We start from the raw sequence: 20,382 nt of genomic DNA on the forward strand, positions 1-20,382 counted from the left end.
TTTTTGAATTTTTACAAGGGGTAAAAGGAGAGAAATCTTCCTAAAATTTGTAACCCAATTTCTCTAGAGTAAGGAAATACCTTACCTATGTCAAGTGCTCTGTGGGTGCACTAGAGGGCTCAGAAGAGAAGGAGCGACAGTGGGATTTTGGAGAGTGAGTTTTTCTGAAATGGTTTTTGGGGCATGTCCCATTTTAGAAGCCCCTATGGTGCCAGAACAGAAAAAGAAAAAAAAACACATGGCATAATATTTTGGAAACTACACCCCTCAAGGAACGTAACAAGGGGTACAGTGAGCCTTAACACCTAACAGGTGTTTGACGACTTTTCGTTAAAGTTGTATGTGTAAATGATAATTTTTTTTTTTTTACTGCAAAGCTAGTTTTTCTCTAAAATTTTACAATTTCACAAGGAATAATAGGAGAAAATGACCCCCAAAATTTGTAAACCCATCTCTTCCTAGTATGGAAATACCCCATGTGTAGACGTCAAGTGCTCTGCTGGCGCACTACAATGCTCAGAACAGAAGGCGTCACATTTGGCTTTAGGAAAGCAAATTTTGCTGAAATGGTTTTTGGGGGGAATGTCGCATTTAGGAAGCCCCTATGGTGCTAGAACAGCAAAAAAAAACCACATGGCATACTATTGAAACTACACCCCTCAAGGAACGTAACAAGGGGTACAGTGAGCCTTAACACCTCACAGGTGTTTGACAACTTTTTGTTAAAGTTGGATGTGTAAATGAAAATTTCACGAAAATGCTGTTTTTTCCCCAAATTTTACATTTTTACAAGGGGTAATAGGAGAAAATGACCCCCAAAATTTGTAACCCCATTTCTTCTGAGTATGGAAATACCCCATATGTGGACATCAAGTGCTCTGCGGGCAAACTACAATGCTCAGAAGAGGAGGAGCGCCATTGAGCTTTTGGAAAGATAATTTGTTTGGAATGGAAGTCAGGGGCCATGTACGTTTACAAAGCCCCCCATGGTGCCAGAACAGTGGACCCCCCCACATGTGACTTCATTTTGTAAACTACACCCCTAACAGAATTTAATAAGGGGTGCAGTGAGTATTTACATCTCACTGGCATTTGACAGATCTTTGGAACAGTGGGCTGTGCAAATTAAAAAGGATATTTGTTCTTACCGTGCAATCCTTTTCTCGGCGGATCCATTGGGGGACACAGACCTTGGGTATATGCTGTTTTTGCTAGGAGACTTGACACTATGGAAACCAAAAAGTCGGCTCCTCCCAGCAGGATATACCCGCCTACAGAGCCTGAGGTAATCAGTTTAGTCACCAAGCAGTAGGAGATGACCGAGAGGCAGAGAACCAAGACCAGTCCGAGGCAACCAGAACAAAAAATAACTGAACACACCCTCGGACAGGTAACCAAACACAGGAACACCAAAGAAAGGGCGGGAGCTGTGTCCCCCAATGGATCCTCCGAGAAAAGGATTTTACGGTAAGAACAAAAATCTCCTTGTCTCTATCGGCTCCATTGGGGGACACAGACCTTGGGACGTACCAAAGCCGTCCCTTGGGTGGGTAAGGAATCAGTCAGGTGAACGGCCGGACCACCGCCGCCTGCAACCCATACGGCCCAGAGAAGCATCAGCTGATGCAAAAGTATGAATCTGGTAGAACCTTGTGAACGAGAGCAAAGACGGCCACATTGTCGCTTTACAGAACCGCAAGGCCGAAGCCACAAAGTGAAAAGGCCTAGAATGCCCCGAAAAACGGGCGGAGTGAGCCAAAACCCCGAAGGGGGAATCTTCCCCTTGCAGCGGTAAGCAGACCGGATCAACCAAAAAATGGTGGCCGTAGAAGCAGGTCATCCTGTACGACGACCTTCCGGAAAAACAAAAAAAAGGAGTCACACTGCCGAAAGGAAGTGACTGAGAGATAAGTCCGAACAGCCCTCTCCACAACCAGTTTGTGGAGCAAACTCCCTGGGATGAGAAGGGGCCGGACAAAAATACGGCAGGACGATGTCCTCATTGAGATGAAAAAGTCGAAACCATCTCAGGTAAAAAAGACTGTCCTGGACGGAAAACAACTTGTCCTGGTATACAACCAGGAAGGAAGAATGGCAGGAGAAAACTGCCAGCTTTGACACGCACCTAACAGAGGTAAGAGTAATAAGGAACGCCACCTTCCAGGGAAGGAGGCGAAGAGGAATGTCCCTGAGAGGTTCAAAAGGAGCGCCTTGCAGGGCACCTAAGACCAAGTTTAAGTCCCAAGGGGGAGAAGGAGACCAAGAAGGAGGGGCAGTGTGTGCCACTCCCTGAGGCAGGTCTGGACATGAGAATTGAACGCCAGAGGACGTTGAAAAGGAATGAAATGGGCCGAATTTCGACCCTAAAGGGAGCTGAGAGCAAACCCTTGGGCCAACCCTGACTGGAAAGGGAAAAGGGGTCAGGGAAGGAAAACCACAACCAGAGAAAAAAGGCTGAGATTCACACCAATGAAAATAAGACCACCAGGTATGGTGGTAAATCTTCGCAGAGGAAGGCTTGCGAGCCCTAAGAATGGTTCGAACGACTTGGGAAGAGAAACCGCGGTCTCAACCTCCACGCCGTCAAAAGCTGAGACGGTAAATAGGGGTGGCGCAGGGGACCTGAGAAAGGAGGTCTGGGCGAGCGGGAAGGTACAGCGGTACGTCGTTAGGAGCCTGACCGCGACGACGTACCACGCTCGCCGGAGCCAGTCTGGGCCACGAGAATGGCGGGAATGCCCTCTGCTGTGAGTTTCCTCAGGACTTTGGAATGTGAGGAAGGGGAGGAAACAGATAAGGTAGGGCCAGGCCCGACTAAGAAACAGATAAGGTAGGGCAAAGCCCGACGAAGAGAGAGGAACGCTGCAGTTGTGGCCGGGACGAGTAGAGGTCCACGCCTGGAGCGCCCTAGAGGTTGCAGGTCACTGCAAACACCTCCGGATGTAGGGACCACTTGCTTTGGATGGCTGAGGACCGGCTGAGAAACTTGAGTTCCGCACAGAAGGGAATTTCCCGAAGTAGCAAGCAAAGATAGAATTGCCCTAGTCTCGGCATGTTGATGGGGAGAAGGGCTTTTGATTGGCTCTGCAAACCCCCTGCACACACACAGCGCTGATTGGAGGGGATTCGCGCCTTCCTGAAAGAAATAATAACTCAGATAATGATGGCGCCTGCTCCCGGCCCCGAGCGCACCTTGTGAACGCATATGCGTCTCGGGGGAACGGAGCGGGCGAACGCCGTCTGCAGAACACTGCCGAAAACGAAAGTAGAAACTTCTATGCGGCCGCGCTGAGGAAGCGCCCGCCCGCCGAACAGATACGCCGCGGCTGCAGGGAACAGCCGCCTCATACATGCTGTGCACCAAACACACACATGCCCGCAATATATAAATGCCAGTGCTCAAACCCCAATAAAAACTTTCCTCCATAGAGTAAAAAGGGAGGGAAGAACCCCCCCTGGCCAGTCCCATAAACCCTTTTAGAAAAAAGGGTGTCTCCAGCTGTTGAGAGTCCAGTACCTAAGAAAAAGGGGGGGGGGAATATACTCACCTTAGTCAGAAGAACTTACCTAATGAAGTCTTCAGCCAGCTTTTAGTCACCTGCATCATGCCGGGCTTGAAAAGCGAGACGAGTAGGGAAAAGTGGGGGACCCGAACCCAAGGGGCACAACCCCAGTGCTGGCCGTTGGCGAGAGGGGGTTGACAGTACATCCATGATGTCTGTGCCCCCTCAATCGCAAATGGGGAAACAGTGAAACGCTATGTTCCTGAGACCCCACCTGAAAACAGGAAAATAAAAGGAAATAAGAAACTAAACGTCCCTAATCTAGAAAAATAAAAAAAAGTTAGACCAGGTCTGGGGAAAACCCCAGACCAGTGTCCATCTTCTGCAGACATTAAGTTAAAACGGATTACCTCTGGTTCTGTAGGCAGGTATATACTGCTGGGAAGAGCAGACTTTTTGGTTTCCATAGTGTCAAGTCTCCTAGCAACAACAGCATATACCCAAGGTCTGTGTCCCCCACTTTTCCAAAAAACTGTGAGACACCAGTGGGGTGTAAATGCTCACTGTACCCCTTACTACATTAAATGAGGGGTGTAGTTTCCAAAATGGGGTCACATGTGGGGGGTCCATTGTTCTGGCACTATGGCGGCTTTGTAAGCAAAAGCAAAAGCCCAATGGCGCTCCTTCTCTTCTGAGCATTGTAGTGTGCACTTTACATCCACATATGGGGTATGTTCTTACTCAGAAGAAATGGGGTTACAAATTTTGGGGGGCTTTTTTCCTATTTTCCCTTGTGAAAATGAAATGTATTGTAACACCAGCATTTTAGTGAAATTTTTTTTCATTTTCCCATCCAACCTCAATGAAAATTCATCAAACACCTGTGGGGTGTTAAGGCTCACTATACCCCTTGTTACGTTCCGTGAGTGGTGTAGTTTCCAAAATGGGGTCACATCCGAGTATTTATTTTTTTGCGTTTTTGTCAGTACCGCTGAAAATCAGCCACCCCTGTGCAAATCACCAATTTGGGCCTCAAATGTACATACTGCGCTCTCACTCCTGAGCCTTGTTGTGTTCCCGCAGAGCATTTTACGCCCACACATGGAGTATTTCCGTACTCAAGAGAAATTGCGTTACAAATTTTGGGGGTCTTTTTATCCTTTTAACTCATGTGAAAATAAAAAGTATGGGGCAGCGCCAGCATGTTAACGTAATTTTTTTTAATTTTATACACTAACAGGCTGGTGTAGACCCAAACTTTTCCTTTTCATAAGGGGTAAAAGGAGAAAAAGCCCCACAAAATTTGTAGTGCAATTTCTCCCGAGTACGGAAATACCCCATATGTGGCCCTAAACTGTTTCCTTGAAATAAGACAGGGCTACAAAGTGAGAGCGCCATGCGCATATAAGGACTAAATTAGGGATTGCATAGGGGTGGACATAGGGGTATTCTACAGCAGTGATTCCCAAACAGGGTCCCTCCAGCTGTTTCTAAACTCCCAGCATGCCTGGACAGTCAGTGGCTGTCCGGAAATGCTGGGAGTTGTTGTTTCTCAACAGTTGGAAGCTCCGTTTTGGAAAAACTGCCGTACAATACGTTTTTCATTTTTATTGGGGGGGACAGTATAAGGATGTGTATATGTAGTGTTTTACCCTTTATTGTGTGTAGTGTAGTGTATTGTTGTGTTTTTAGTGTACATTTGCACTGGCGGGTTTACACTGAGTTTCCCGCTAGGAGTTTGCGCTGCGGCGAAAAATTTGCCGCAGCTCAAACTTCAAGCAGGGAACTTACTGTAAACCCGCCCGTGTGAATGTACCCTGTACATTAACATGGGAGGAGGAGTCGGCAAACCTCCAGCTGTTTCAGAACTACAACTCCACACAAGTACTGACAGACCGTGCATGCTGGGAGTTGTACTTTTGCAACAGCTGGAGATACACTGGTTGGAAAACCTTCAGTTAGGTTCTGTTACCTAACTCAGTATTTTCCAACCAGTGTGCCTCCAGCTGTTGCAAAACTACAACTCCCAGCATGTACTGACTGCCAACGGGCATGCTGGGAGATATAGTTATGCGACGTACGCAACTACAACTCCCAGCATGCCGACACAGCCGTTTGCTGTTTGGGCATTCTGGGATTTGCAGTTTTGAGACCACTGCACAGTGATCTCCAAACTGTAGCCCTCCAGCTGTTGCAAAACTGCAAATCCCAGCATGCCCACACAGCAAACCGCTGTCTGGGCATTCTGGGAGTTGTAGTTTTGCAACATCCGGAGGGCTACAGTTTAGAGACCACTGTATAGTGGTATAGACCACTCAAACTGCAGCCCTCCAGATGTTGCTAGGCAACTCACCAGCTTCCCTAGGATCAAGGGAGCCGCATCGCCGTCCTCTTCTGCCGACAATCACCGCCCGCTGCCACCGCCAATGTGTAAGTGAACTTTCGGCACCAGTCCTCGTTGATTTCCCCGTTCTGCCCAGCCTATTGTGGGTGGACAGAACTGGGAAACCGAAAGTTAACCCCACCGCCCCCGATCTGTTAATGGTCGTTGCTTCTAGATGACCAATAGCAGGGATAGGAGGGGTGGCACCCATGCCACCTCACTCCTATCCCTTCAGGGGGATCGGGAGTGTCTTGGACAACACCGATCCCCCTTATTTTCTGGGTCACCGGAGACCCGTATGACCTGGAATGGCCGCAAATCGCCGGTGTGAATTCTGGTGACCCCCCTGGACATTTGCGAGGGGTGCCTGCTAATCGATATTAGCAGTCACCCCGGTCAGGTTCCCGCCCGGTGGGGACCGAAATTCCCACGGGCGTGCAGGTACATCCTGGGTCCTTAGGTACCAGAGAGTCAGGATGTACCCGTAAGCCCTGGGTCTTTAACTGATTTAAGCTCACTGTACACTGTTACATTCCTTGAAGGGTGCAGTTTCCAAAATAGTATGCCATGTGGTTTTTGTTTTTGCTGTTCTGACACTAGAGGGGCTTCCTAAATGTGACATGCCCCCCAAAAAACCATTTCAGCAAAATTTTCTTTGCAAAAGCCAAATGTGACTCCTCCTCTTCTGAGCATTGTAGTGCGCCCGCAGTGCACTTGACGTCCACACATGGGGTATTTCCATACTCAGAAGAAATGGGGTTACAAATTTTGGAGGACATTTTCTTCTATTACCCCTTTTAAAAATGAAAAAATTTTTGGTGAAAAAAACTCATTTACACAAACACCTGTTGACATGCCCCCCAAAAACCATTTCAGAAAAACTCACTCTCCTAAATCCCAGTGTCGCTCCTTCCCGTCTGAGCCCTCTAGTGCACCCACAGAGCACTTGACATACAGATATGAGATATTTCCTTACTCGAGAGAAATTGGGTTACAAATTTTAGGAAGAGTTTTCTCCTTTTACCCCTTGTAAAAATTCAAATACTGGGTCTACAAGAACATGCAAGTGAAAAAAATTAAGATTTAGAATTTTCTCCTTCACTTTGCTGCTATACCTGTGAAACACCTAAAGTGTTAACACTTACTGCATATCATTTTGAATACTTTGAGGGGTGCCGTTTTTATAAAGGGGTCATTTATGGGGTATTTCTAATATGAAGGCCCCCAAATCTACCGTATTTATCGGGGTATACCACGCACCGGCCTATAACACACACCCTCATTTTACCAAGGATATTTGGGTAAAAAAAAGTTTTTTACCCAAATATCCATGGTAAAATAAGGGTGCGTGTGTGCGCGTGTATACCCCGATACACCCCCAGGAAAGGCAGGGGGAGAGAGGCCGTCGCTGCCCGCTTCTCTCCCCCTGCCTTTCCTGGGGTCTAGAGCCCTGCTGCCGGCCCTTCTCTCCCCCGGCTATCGGCGCCGCTGCCCGTTCTGTCCCCCCTGACTATCGGTGCCGGTGCCCCATTGCCTCCCCCCATCCCCGGTGGCATAGTTACCTGTTGCCGGGGTCGGGTCCGCGCTGCTTCAGGCCTCCGGCGTGCGTCCCCTGCGTCGTTGCTATGCGCAGCACGGCGCATGACGTCAGTGCGCCGCGCCGTGCAGTGCATAGCAACAATGCAGGGGACGCACGCCGGAGGCCTGAAGCAGCGCGGACCCGACCCCGGCAACAGGTAATTATGCCACCGGGGATGGGGGGAGGCAATGGGGCAGCGGCGCCGGCAATGGGTGCCGCTGCCCCTTCTCTCCCCCTGGCTGTCGGCGCCGCTTCTCTCCCCCTGGCTATCGGCGCAGGCAATGGGGCGCCGGCACCGATAGTCAGGGGGACAGAACGGGCAGCAGCGCCGATAGCCAGGGGGAGAGAAGGGCCGGCAGCAGGGCTCTAGACCCCAGTAAAGGCAGGGGGAGAGAAGCGGGCAGCGACGACCTCTCTGCCCCTGCCTTTCCTGGGGGTGTATTGGCGTATAACATGCACATAGACTTTAGGCTAAAAATTTTAGCCTAAAAAGTGCGTTATACGCCGATAAATACGGTACTTCAAAGCTAAACTGATCCCTGAAAAATTCAGATTTTGAAAATTTTGGGAAAAATTGCTGCTGAACTTTGAAGCCCTCTGATGTGTTCCAAAAGTAAAAAACATGTCAACTTTATAACATTGTATATGTGAATCAATATATAATTTAATTTATTTGGGAAGTCCATTTTCCTTATAAGCAGAGAGTTTCAAAGTGACAAAAAAAAATGCAACATTTTTAACCTTTTCATAAAATTTGGGAAATTTTCACCAAAAAATTATGCAAGTATCGCCTAAAATTTACCACTAACATAAAGTAGAATATGTCATGAAAAAACAATCTCGGAATCAGAATGAAAAGTAAAAGGATCCTAGCGTTATTAATGCTTAAAGTGACAATGGTCAGATTTGCAAAAAAGGGCTCTGTCCTTAACTGATTAACGACCATAGACATGTATACTCGTCCATGTGCCGTTAACCGGGTATGACGCAGGCTCCCGACTCGAGCCCAGGTCATACCTTCCGTCCCTCAGCTGATTCATGTAGCTGATTGCCGGCGTTAATAGCAGACATGCAGCGATCGCCGCGGCCAGCTATTAACCCTTTAGATCGCCGCTGTCTGGTGGTCCAGTGGGGCGGAACCCCCCGCTGCACGATCGGGGGGGGGGGGGGTCAATCCACTGTGGAGGTAGCAGGAGGGCTTACCTCTTCTTCCGTGCAGGTCCCGACACTCGCATTGATAAAACCTGGCAGGACCAGGCTTTATCAATCGAGTGGAGATCACACAGATAAATGTGGTTCTATGGAACCTCATTGATTCCTACTAAAAGTCCCCCTAAGGGGACTAATGAAGTGTAAAAAAAGAAAAGTTTAATAAAAGTAAAATAACAAAAATAAAAAAAACACACATTAACCCCTTCTTTATTAAAAGTTTAAAACACTCCTCTTTTCCAAAATTCCATATAAAAAGATAATAAAAATAAACATGTGCTATCGCCGCATGCGTAAGTGTCCAAACTATAAAAATATATCATAAATTAAACCGCACGGTCAATGGTGTGCACGGAAAAAAATTCCAAAGTCCAAAATAGGGTATTATTGGTCACTTTTTATGCCATAAAAAAGAAAATTAATAAAAAGCGAGCAAAAAGTCTGATCAAAACAAAAATGGTACTAAATAAAACTTCATGGTGCAAAATATGAGCCCTCATATAGTCCCATATGCAGAAAAAAAAATGTTACAGGGGTCAGAAAAGGACAATTTTAAATGTATTAATTTTCGTGCATGTAGTTATGATGGTTTCCAAAAGTACAACAAAATCGAACCTGTATAGGTAGGGTATCATTTATTGTATGAACCTACAGAATAAAGATAAGGTGTCCTTGTACCGCGTAGAAACGGAAGCCCCCAAAATTTTGTTGCACAATGATTTTTTTCCCGTTTCGCCGTAGATTTTTGGGTAAAATGACTGATGTCGTTACAAAGTAGAATTGGTGGTGCAAAAAATAAGGCATCATATGGATTTTTAGGTGCAAAATTGAAAGGGTTATTTAAAATGTAAGGAGGAAAAAACAGAACGCTTGGTCTTTAAGGCGTTAAGGTGAAAATGAGCTGCGTCCTTAAAGGGTACCTTTCATTAAAAAAACTTTTGATACATTATAGATTAATGTATGCAGAATAACTTTCCAATTGCATGTTATTAAAAAATATGCTCCTTTCTATTTAATTTTCCACTTTGAAAAAATGACCACTAGGGGTCTCCCTACCAGTCCTTTTTTATAGATTTCAGACTCATGCTGGAGTCCTAAATCTCAGACTGCAGCCGGGACAAAGACAAACTCCCTGGCAGGGAGCAGTACTTAGTTTGTCTGTGTCCCGGCTGCAGTCTGAGATTTAGGACTCCAGCATGAGTCTGAAATCTATAAAAAAGGACTGGTAGGGAGACCCCTAGTGGTCATTTTTTCAAAGTGGAAAATTAAATAGAAAGAAGCATATTTTTTTAACAACATGCAATTGGAAAGTTATTCTGCATACATTAATCTATAATATATCAAAAGTTTTTTTTGATGAGAGGTACCCTTTAAGGGGTTAAAAAAATATATAGGAAAAGGGGGTGATTCAAACTTTTATTAGGTTTTAGCTCAGCATTTATCAGTGTTATCGGTGCTCTGCTGCTCAAGCCTGTGGAAGCTGGAGACAGCAGATGATAACAGATCGGAAAGTGAGGAGGAAGGTAAGGGCCTTCCCGCCCATTGTTGCACAAAAAGTCTCAGCCACGTCCCCTGCGACTTTTGCTATAAATCGTATCTGAAAGTGAACTACCATGCGCAGTGTTTTAGACTGGTTTTATGCAGTGGGCACAAATTCATTATCTCCGACTTTTCTCTGAAAGTCGCAAAAAAGTTGCAGTGCCGCGATTTAAACGGAAACTCACGCAATGTAACATCAGCCCTGGAAAGCAGTCTAAATGGATATCGTGGGCGTAGGAGCCAGTAAATTCATCAAATAGCTTACCACATTTGATTAATTGGGCGCGGTAAGTTCAAAAACAATGCGATAAAAAGGAGAGAAGGATTGATGAATGCCCCTCATAGACCCACATATGCTCCAGCACATTGATCACATAATTGTAATTTGTACTCTCATATAGCTTACCTATTAAGTTGACCCGTCCCGGAGCCCGTGCGTAGAACAGGGGTTCACTGCCAAATTTAGAAATAAACATTTCCTTCAGCTTCAGCAACCTGTATATTCAGAAAAGTAAACATTTCAGATTTAAAATGAAAGAAAATATAAATATTGCTAAATCCATATATACATCTTTGTATACACACACACACACACATATTTGGGGAGATTTATCAAAACGTGTAGAGGAAAAGTGGTGCAGTTGACCATAGCAACGAAGCAGATCACGTCTTTCATTTTTCACAGGTCTCTTTAAAAATGAAGGAATTATTCTAACTGGTTGCCATTGACAACTGCCCCACTCTTCCTTTACACAGGTTTTGATAAATCTTGGATATAAAATAAGGCAAAACATAAACCAGCTCACCCCTCCTGTATAGATTGAGTATTTCGGCAGCAGCAGTGTGGGTTAGAGTTAGTAAGCTCAGAGGAAATCACTAGAGCCGGGTCTCCAGGTGTAGGAACTCCAAGGAAAAAGCAGATATCCATCTCCCAATAGATTAATAAAATCCAACATTAATGAAAAAATATTAAAAGCGTACAGGTGGAAAAAAAAATTTAATGTAACAAAAAGCAAAAGCACAAATGAAACGCCAACGCGTTTCGACTCGTTAACAAGTCTTACTCATGGCACATACTTCGGACACAATGTCCAGTATAAATACACCGGTATCAGACACGAGACACGCCATCATAACCTATACGCCCCTCTGTTGATGTCATGCTTCTGGGCAGAGGAAACATAGGCTGACTACCAATAGAATTGCAAATGAAGAGCAAACAGGTGAAAATATATATATGCATCCTTTCATAAATCCCAACACGTAATTTCAAAGCCATACCCAATGCCAAAACACATTAAAAATATATGCAGTTTGATCCAAACCTGAGAAGCCACACATCTCAGTAAATATAAGACAGATCATTTCTGCGATTCAAACCAAAGGGATAGCGGCTCCCCAGGTTACGTATCCAAAATGCCTCAAGTTTGAACACTTGTTTGTTCCAATCCCCTCCTCTTTGGGGTGGCCGCACCTTTTCTATACCGGATACATGGCGTAGTGGTATAATTCCTGAGTGTACCTCCATGACATGCATTGTGAACCCTGACAACGATGTAGTTGCACTTCTATCAGTATTTGGTAGGTACATATGTTCTTGAATTTTGGTTTTAAGTTTTCTTGTAGTGCAACCTACAAATTGTAGATTGCACTCATGGTAAATAATGGTGTATATTACATATGATGCAAATACAAAAAAACAAAAATGTAGCCAGCACCTATACCCAATACACGGGTGCATGTACAAAACATGTAAAAAAAGAAAAATGGCAGCAGCACACTTGGCCAAAAAAATAGAGGCTCTAAGCGCACTTCTTGATCAAAACATGTCCCCCCATCCACCAAGCGGAGGTGGCCTCATATCGGATGGGCCCCTAACACTCACTCACCACTGCTGGGCATACAGCCTCTGACTGGGTGACATGTTGGATCCACTATCAATCCAAACCACCTCCTGTGAGATAGGGGAGGGGATGCATGGCTAGAGAGGGAGCCACTCCCCCCAAATTGCACAGCAAATACAAAAAAAACTAAAATGTAGCCAGCACCCATACCCAATACAAGGCACGCTGTTGTGGAAAGTACAATACAAGTGTAAAAAAAAAAAAAAAATGGCAGCAGCACACTTGGTCCCATCTGATATGAAGCCACTTCCGCGTGGTGGATGGGGAGGACACGTTTTGATCAAAAAGTGCGCAAAGAGCCTCCATTTTGTTGACCAAGTGTGCTGCTGCCATTTTCTTTTTATTTAACATATTACGTGTGATGATTGACAATTTATAAATCTTTTTATTAAATTGTTGACCTGTTATACGAGAAGAAAATATGGTAGAATTTGTCATGTATTTACAGGTTCCACATTTATCATTTCTCCTTGTAGAGAGCCAAGTGTCACTTGCATTTGAATTATGAAATTCACTAGGTGACATTACAGGTTCTGTAATGTGTGTGCTCTCTGGGGAATAATTATTATGCCTTTATCCAATATTTGGCTCTCAGAAGGGGTAAATGTTTGTTAATTATATCACGAATATTATTAAACTGTCTTGAGAAAGTGGTAGAAAAAGTAGGAATAGATCGTTAATTTTGTTTATCATTTTCATCATGTTTAGAGTTCACGATGCCCTCAGCTCTTCCTATCAAATGTGACCCATACCCCCTGGCATGCAATCTTTTTCTGATATCCTTCCATGCTGCTACATAAGATGCATCATCAGAACATGCCCTTCTGGCACGAACAAATTTGCCAATAGCCAAATTTCCCAATACGTGTTGGGGGTGACAGCTATTGGCATGAAGCAGGCTATTCCCTGAGCATGACTTGCGATATAATTTGGTATTAAAGGGGTTCTCCGGTGCTTAGACATGTTATACCCTATCCAAAGGATAGGGGATAAGATGCCTGATCACGGGAGTCCCGCCGCTGGGTACCCCCGTGATCTTGCACGCGGCACCCCGTTTATAATCAGTCCCCGGAGCGTGTTCGCTCCGGGTCGGATTACAACCGACCACAGGGCCGGCGGCGTGTGACGTCACGCCTCCACCCCGTGTGACGTCACGCTCCGCCCCTCAATTCAAGCCTATGGGAGGGGGCGTGACAGCTATAACGCCCCCTCCCATGGGCTTGCATTGAGGGTTGGAGCGTGACATCACACGGGGGCGGAGAAGTGACGTCACACGCCACCGGCCCTGTGGTCGCCGGTAATCAGACCCGGAGCGAACACGCTCCGGGGACTGGTTACAAACGGGGTGCCGCGTGCAAGATCACGGGGGTCCCCAGCGGCGGGACTACCGCGATCAGGCATCTTATCCCCTATCCTTTGGATAGGGGATAAGATGTGTAAGCACCGGAGTAAACCTTTAAAACCAGAATTCAAGAACATATGTATCTACCAAATACTGATAAAAGTGCAACTAGATCATTGTCAGGGTTCACGAAGCATGTCATGGAGGTACACTCAGGAACTATACCACTACGAAATATATCCGGTATAGAAAAGGTGCGGTCACCCCGAAGAGGAGGGGATTGGAACAAACAAGTGTTCAAACTTGAGGCATTTTGGATACTTAACCTGGAGAGCCGCTATCCCTCTGGTTTTAATCACAGAAATGATCTGTCTTATATTTACTGAGATGTGTGGCTTCTCAGGTTTGGATCAAACTGCATATATTTTTTATGTGTTTTGGCATTGGATATGGCCTTGCAATTACATGTTGGGATTTATGAAAGGATGCATATATATTTTTTCACCTGTTCGATTTTCATTTGCAATTCTATTGGTAGTCAGCCTTTGTTTCCTCCGCCCAGAAGCATGACATCATCAGAGGGACGTATAGGTTATGATGGCATGTCACGTGTCTGATACCGGTGTATTTATACCGGACATTGTGTCCGAAGTATGTGCCATGAGTAAGACTTGTCGAGTCGAAACACGTTGGTGTTTCGATTGTGAATTTGCTTTTTGTTACATTCATATATTTTTTTTCACCTGTATGCTTTTAATATTTTTTCATTAAAGTTGGATTTTATTTCTCTATTGGGGGATGGATATCCGCCTTTTCCTTGGATGTGATAAATATCCCCCATTGTGTATACATGAAGGATAAAATGGCATATTAGAAGCAAGTTACAATTTAGATTTTCTCTTTTAGTTACATTAAAATTTGGGTAATGTGATAGACATTGTTCCCACAAGCTAGGGAGAAAAAATTAGAATAAGGAGGACAGCAACTTGCATAATATCATACAACAGGAGTCTCAAACTGGTGGCCCTCCAGATGTTTCAAAACTTCAACTCCCAGCATGACTGAACATACCAGACTGCCTTTGGCTGCAGCTAACGAATGTTGGGCATGCTGGGAGTTGAAGTTTTGCAACATCTGGAGGGCCACCAGTTTGAGACCCCTGTCATACAGACATGGACAAAGTTGTTGGCCCCTTTTTGCTCAATACAGGAAAACCCAAAATGCTTCCTTAAAAGGGGTTATCCGCCATAAGGTGATTTTAGTATTTACCTGCCAGACAGTAATGGACATGCTTAGGATGGATCCGTGCTTATCTTTGAGCTAAACAGATATGTTCTGAGTCAACCATAAAGCTGTAGCTATCTTTTTGTGAATTGGCTATTTCCTGTTGGAGTTCTTTCCCTTTAACTACAAGTCCCATGATTCCTTGTTTGTAAGTGTGAAGTCAATTTTCTCCCTCCAACACATCAGCCACTCCACCCATTGAAACACACCTGTGCTCCTTTCAATGCAATAGACTAGTGTTTTCTACCCAGGGTGCCTTCAGCTGTTGCAAAACTACAATACTTGCAGAATGATCTCCCGCCCACCCAGCTGTGGCTTCACCCACTGAAGCAAAGACAGGCTCCCTCTTAACACCTGACTAGGGATGTAATGTCTCGGGCTGCACTGCAACCTGGGAAAACATGAGACAACAGACATTTTGTATGCTGTTAATAATAAACCTTGGGGCAAAAATCACATATGAATTGCAAAACCACTCTCAAACACAGATACAGACACTATATGAGGAACTACATTAACTTTACAGCCCCTGTAACAGTCAAATAAAAATAAAAGAATCCTGGAATACCCCTTTAAATAACATGAAACTGACAAAAGCAACAATTAATAAAAACTTAATAGAATTTTGAATTGTGGTTCAACAGAATCATTTTAAAAAACAAAATAAACTGGTCCAGACAAGCGATGGTCCCCTGAACTTAATATTTTGTTGCACAAATCTTTTGAGGCAGTCAAATGAAACTTCTGCACTGTCTACAGTTATCTTGGCCCACTCCTCATAAGATACCGCTCCAGCTGTCTAAGGTTTGAAAGGTGCCTTCAGATTGCATGTTTCAGCTCCCTCCACAAATGTTTAAAGACACCCTGTGCCAGATGCAGCAAGCAGCCCCAAAACATAACCAAGCCTCCTCCATGCTTCACAATAGGTGCAGTGTTCTTTTCTTAGTATGCTTTATTTTCGTATCTGCAAACACAGAGCTCATGTGACTACCACCACCGGTAGAGCCTTCACACATGGAAAGAGAATCGGGGGTGGGGTGAAATAGAAAATGGCGCTAAATGAAGATGCTCCTGGGAAGTGAGACGGACTTTGGTAGAAAATAAATAAACGGACATCTGTGTACATTAATAAATTTTTTTTTTTTATTATTATTTTCTACTCAAGTCCATCCATGTAGCTAATTATTATATATCTCACTCCCCTTTTCTATTTCCCCCCCAACCCCCGGTTCCCTTTCCACGTGTGAAGACTCTACCGATGGTGGTATTCCGGAAATCTTAAAGACTGCATACCAGACGCTGATCCCTGAGAATCTGCTGACACACAGGAAAGGTGTGTCGATGCACTACATGGTGTTGTGCTCAAAGCGCAACACTGTCAGGTGAGCAGTACAAATTGTGTATGTGTTACTGGCCCACATTGTCTGACCGGACTAACGGCACAGAGTGCTTTCTTATTTTTATGTTCCATATTGCAACCCAGATGCCAAAATTAAGCATACAAAAGAAAAAAATACTGCACCTACTACTGTGAAGCATTGAGGAGGCTCTGTTGGGTTTTGGGCTGCTTTGCTGCCTTTGCCATGGGACATTTTGAATCTGTAAAGGGTACAATGAAGTCTCAAGACTATGAAGGAATTCCGGAGCAAGTGTCTGGAGTCCGTGTCAGGAAGCTTCGTCTCAGCCATAGCTCATGGGTCCTCCAACAGGATAATGACATAACACAGAGCTAAAAGAAAAAAAAAAAAAAAAAATTTTTTTTTTTTTTTATTTTTTTAAATCAACTGCATAAATCAATCAGCATATGTTTGCTTAAATGGACAGTAGAGGTCAGCAGAGAGCACTGTGGTTGTGACAGAAGAGAAATCCAAAATAGAAAAGCATTTCTTCTTCTGTAGTATACAGCCCCTAAAAAGTACTGGAAGAATTAAGATTTTTTAATAGAAGTAATTTACAAGTCTGTTTAAAATAAATAAAAAAAAAAAAAAGTTTTCCACAGGAGTATCCCATTAAAAGCAAAACATTGGACTATTCTGAAGCGACTTTCTTCGAAGGAGAAGTATCATGGGGAAAACTTGTCGCCTATCCAAAGGGGGGGGTCCGACTGCAGGGACCCCTTGCAATCTCCTGTACAGGGCCCCAGAGTCTCCCTTACTAGCAGGGCGACACGCTCCCTCCTCCTCCTTCCCTCCGTTGGATAGGTACAGAGCCATAGCTGCCATGAGGCGACTCAGGCTCACCTCCCAGGCAGCCACTGCAAGGTGCTGCCATTTAAGGGTACTGCAGTGGCTGCCTGGAAGTAGAGCGAGCCATCACCTCAGCGATGACGTGCGACGTGGTTTCCGACAGGAAGAGAGGAGCGCATGTGGGAAGCGCATGCACAAACAGCTCGCAAACCAGCGCCTGTCTGACTGCCTGTGCTGCTGCTGAATGTTGCATGCAGCGACAGGCCTCTTGCAATCACCTACCAGTGCCACCATACAGGTAACCTAGGATCTCCACAGTGGCCTACACTCCCCACCAGCCTGTGTCCCCCCCCCCCCTACCTAACTAAACCCCCACCTACCTACCTCCCCGCCACATGCCTACCCCAATAACACCCCAGTGCCAGGCTCCACATACCTAATCACCCCCCCCCCCCCCCAACCACCTTCCTACCTAATTACTGCATCCTTAATCCCTTGAGGACTAAGTTAATTTTGGCCTTAAGGACCAGGCCAGTTTTTGTTTTTCCACTTTCATTTTTTCCTCCTCCCCTTCTAAAAATCATGGAGATTCACAGTATTGCGTACCAGCAATAAAATCGGGACTTCATCCAGGCACTTCCCCTCAGATGTAGAGATCACGGAACAACTGGTTGGTTATAACGTGGTTCATTTATTGGGTGCAACATAAAAAGTTTCGAGTCCTTGGATGAACTCTTCATCAGGCATAATACAAACAGTCACAATGTGATTTTAAAAAGATCGGGAGGATAATACTACCGGGACAAAGGTCACTAAACATCGTACATTAGAAGAATTCAGAATTATATAAATATACATATACACCAAACAAAAACATACAACCTATATGTAGGTACTTTATAAAACATTTGTGAGGGTTAATAAAAATGATAAAATAATAAAATTGCAAGAACCTATAAAATTCATCACACGCCACTTGCTAAAAAATGGGGAAAGAATCGCATACCTAGGAGGTTGAATACTTCAATGGTACTGAAACCGCTCTATAATCAGTGTAAAAAGGAACTTTCAGCAGCGCTGGAGGTACTTGTTTTCAAGACCATGCCGCAAAAAACAACCCGGGGAAGCGATCCAAAACGAGGCCATGACCAGTCGTGACCGTATCATCACAATGAATGGTCTCAAATCGAGGCTATGACCGGCCGTGAACTTGTTGGCCTAGTTACTGTGGCAACATACTGACGTCATTTCTTGAGGAGATCTCAATGCGATCGGGATAACTCCTCATAATGAGTATGGTAAGTGATTTTTCGTGTTTTTACGAGGATACGTTCCCGGTCCTAGGAATTTTTATTTAACTTAACTTCCATCAGCAACATGGCACAGCGATGGGGTCTAAGGTTGCACCTCCGTTCGCCATCTAGGACCAATTTATTTATGGGGGTGTTTGAAGAGGTACATATTAAAAATAACCTTAATTTCTCCTCCAATACGGTTTTCTTCAAAAGATATATAGATGACCTCTTCTTCCTGTGGAGAGGGTCTGAAGTATCTATAAATAACTTTCTAAAATAATTGAATTCCAACCAGTGGGGAGTTCAGTTTACGCTAGAACACAGTGAAAAAGAAATCACCTTCCTGGATTTATGCATTGGACACGATGGAACAAATTTTGTTACATCCACTTATTTCAAATCAGTGGATGTTAACAGTTATTTAGAGTATAACAGTGGCCATCACAAACCATGGCTTAAAAATGTGCCTTATGGGCAATATAAACGCATAAGGAAGAATTGTACCTCGGACAGTACCTTTTATAGTCAAGCAAAAATTCTCTCTGATCGTTTTAAAGAGTATCCTGAGGCCATGATCAAGGATACGTACATCAGGACAAATAATCTAAAACAAAGTGATTGCCTGAAAACTGCACCAATCAAAGAGAAAGATGAAAAACTGAAATAAAATGTTATTACAACTTTCTCTAGATCTGCAAAAGACATCAAAGTCATACTCAACAAGCATTGGCATATCTTGCAGAGTGACTCTGCCTTGAAATCGATCTTGCCTATCAAACCACCTGTCACTTATCGCAGAGCTCCCACTTTGAAAAATATTTTAGTACCTAGCGTAATAAAACAGCACAAATACACACAGAAGAATAATAAACTACCCCCTGGTTCCTACAGCTGTAATATGAAGCGTTGCTTATGCTGTAAGGAGATACATAATAGAAAACTTGATTTTTTTTGTCCAACAGTACAGGATAAAAGTTTTTACTCAAACATAGATTATCCTGTCAGTCCTCATATGTGATTTACCTGTTGGAATGTGTTTGTGGGCTGCAGTATGTTGGCAGGACCATCCAACCTCTAAGGAACAGATTGAATAAACATAGACAAAATATTAGAAATAAATTCCTTCTACATGGAGTCTCCAAACACTGCACACTGATTCATCCGGAACAGAGTAATATCTATAGGGTCACTCCTATAGACCATATTCCTGAGGAAGTTACCAATCGGTTTGATTTACTAAAGAAAAAAAGAAGTGTATTGGATGTACAAGCTTTGTACCATCTCGCCCAGAGGTCTCAATGAGATGTTTGAAACTATTTTATAACATTATCCCCAACAGCATCAAGGTAACATCATATAAAATCCTTGGTGGTCATTTTTATTATCAATATCAACCACTGTAGCAACATTACTTGCAGTCAATACTTTTTTAAAAAAATACATACTATCGGTCCATTTCTCTATTTGCATAGAAAAAGCTCAATTTTTTATTTTTTCTTATTAAGTAATTTTTAGAATTTTCATCTACCCGTTAAGTTCAATAAAAATTCCTAGGACCGGGAACGAATCCTCGTAAAAACACGAAAAATCACTTACCATACTCCCTATGAGGAGTTATCCCGATCGCATTGGGATCTCCTCTAGATATGACGTCAGTATGTTGCCACAGTAAATAGGCCAACAAGTTCACGGCCGGTCATAGCCTCGATTTGAGACCATTCATTGTGATGATACGGTCACGACCGGTCATGGCCTCGTTTTGGATCGCTTCCCTGGGTTGTTGTTTGCGGCATGGTCTTGAAAACAAGTACCTCCAGCGCTGCTGAAAGTTCCTTTTTACACCGATTATACAGCGGTTTCGGTACCATTGAAGTATTCAACCTCCTAGGTATGTGATTCTTTCCCCATTTTTTAGCAAGTGGCGTGTGATGAATTTTATAGGTTCTTGCAATTTTATTATTTTATAATATTTATTAACCCTCACAAATGTGGTTGTATGTTTTTGTTTGGTGTATATGTATATTTATATAATTCTGAATTCTTCTAATGTACGATGTTTAGTAACCTTTGACCCGGTAGTATTATCCTCCCGGTCTTTTTAAAATCACATTGTGACTGTTTGTATTATGCCTGATGAAGAGTTCATCCAAGGACTCGA

The 20,382-nt window shown here is 44.0% G+C and overlaps 1 protein-coding gene across 8 annotated transcripts in view; it reads right to left on the reverse strand.

Moving 5' to 3' along the window:
* The window catches only part of GALK2 (galactokinase 2), a 626,364-nt gene that overhangs the window by 499,681 nt on the left and 106,301 nt on the right, over positions 1-20,382 (reverse strand). For 7 of the 8 annotated variants that reach the window (XM_056572234.1, XM_056572231.1, XM_056572232.1 and 4 more), the window contains one exon: positions 10,620-10,708. In XM_056572234.1, the coding sequence (XP_056428209.1) occupies positions 10,620-10,689 (70 nt within the window). In that variant the 5' untranslated portion in view covers positions 10,690-10,708. Of the gene's footprint in view, positions 1-10,619; positions 10,709-16,265; positions 16,461-20,382 lie in introns of those variants that run through there. The other variant, XM_056572233.1, reaches the window with a different exon arrangement.

Source organism: Hyla sarda, chromosome 4, assembly GCF_029499605.1.
Source record: "Hyla sarda isolate aHylSar1 chromosome 4, aHylSar1.hap1, whole genome shotgun sequence".
NCBI classification, from domain to species: domain Eukaryota; kingdom Metazoa; phylum Chordata; class Amphibia; order Anura; family Hylidae; genus Hyla; species Hyla sarda.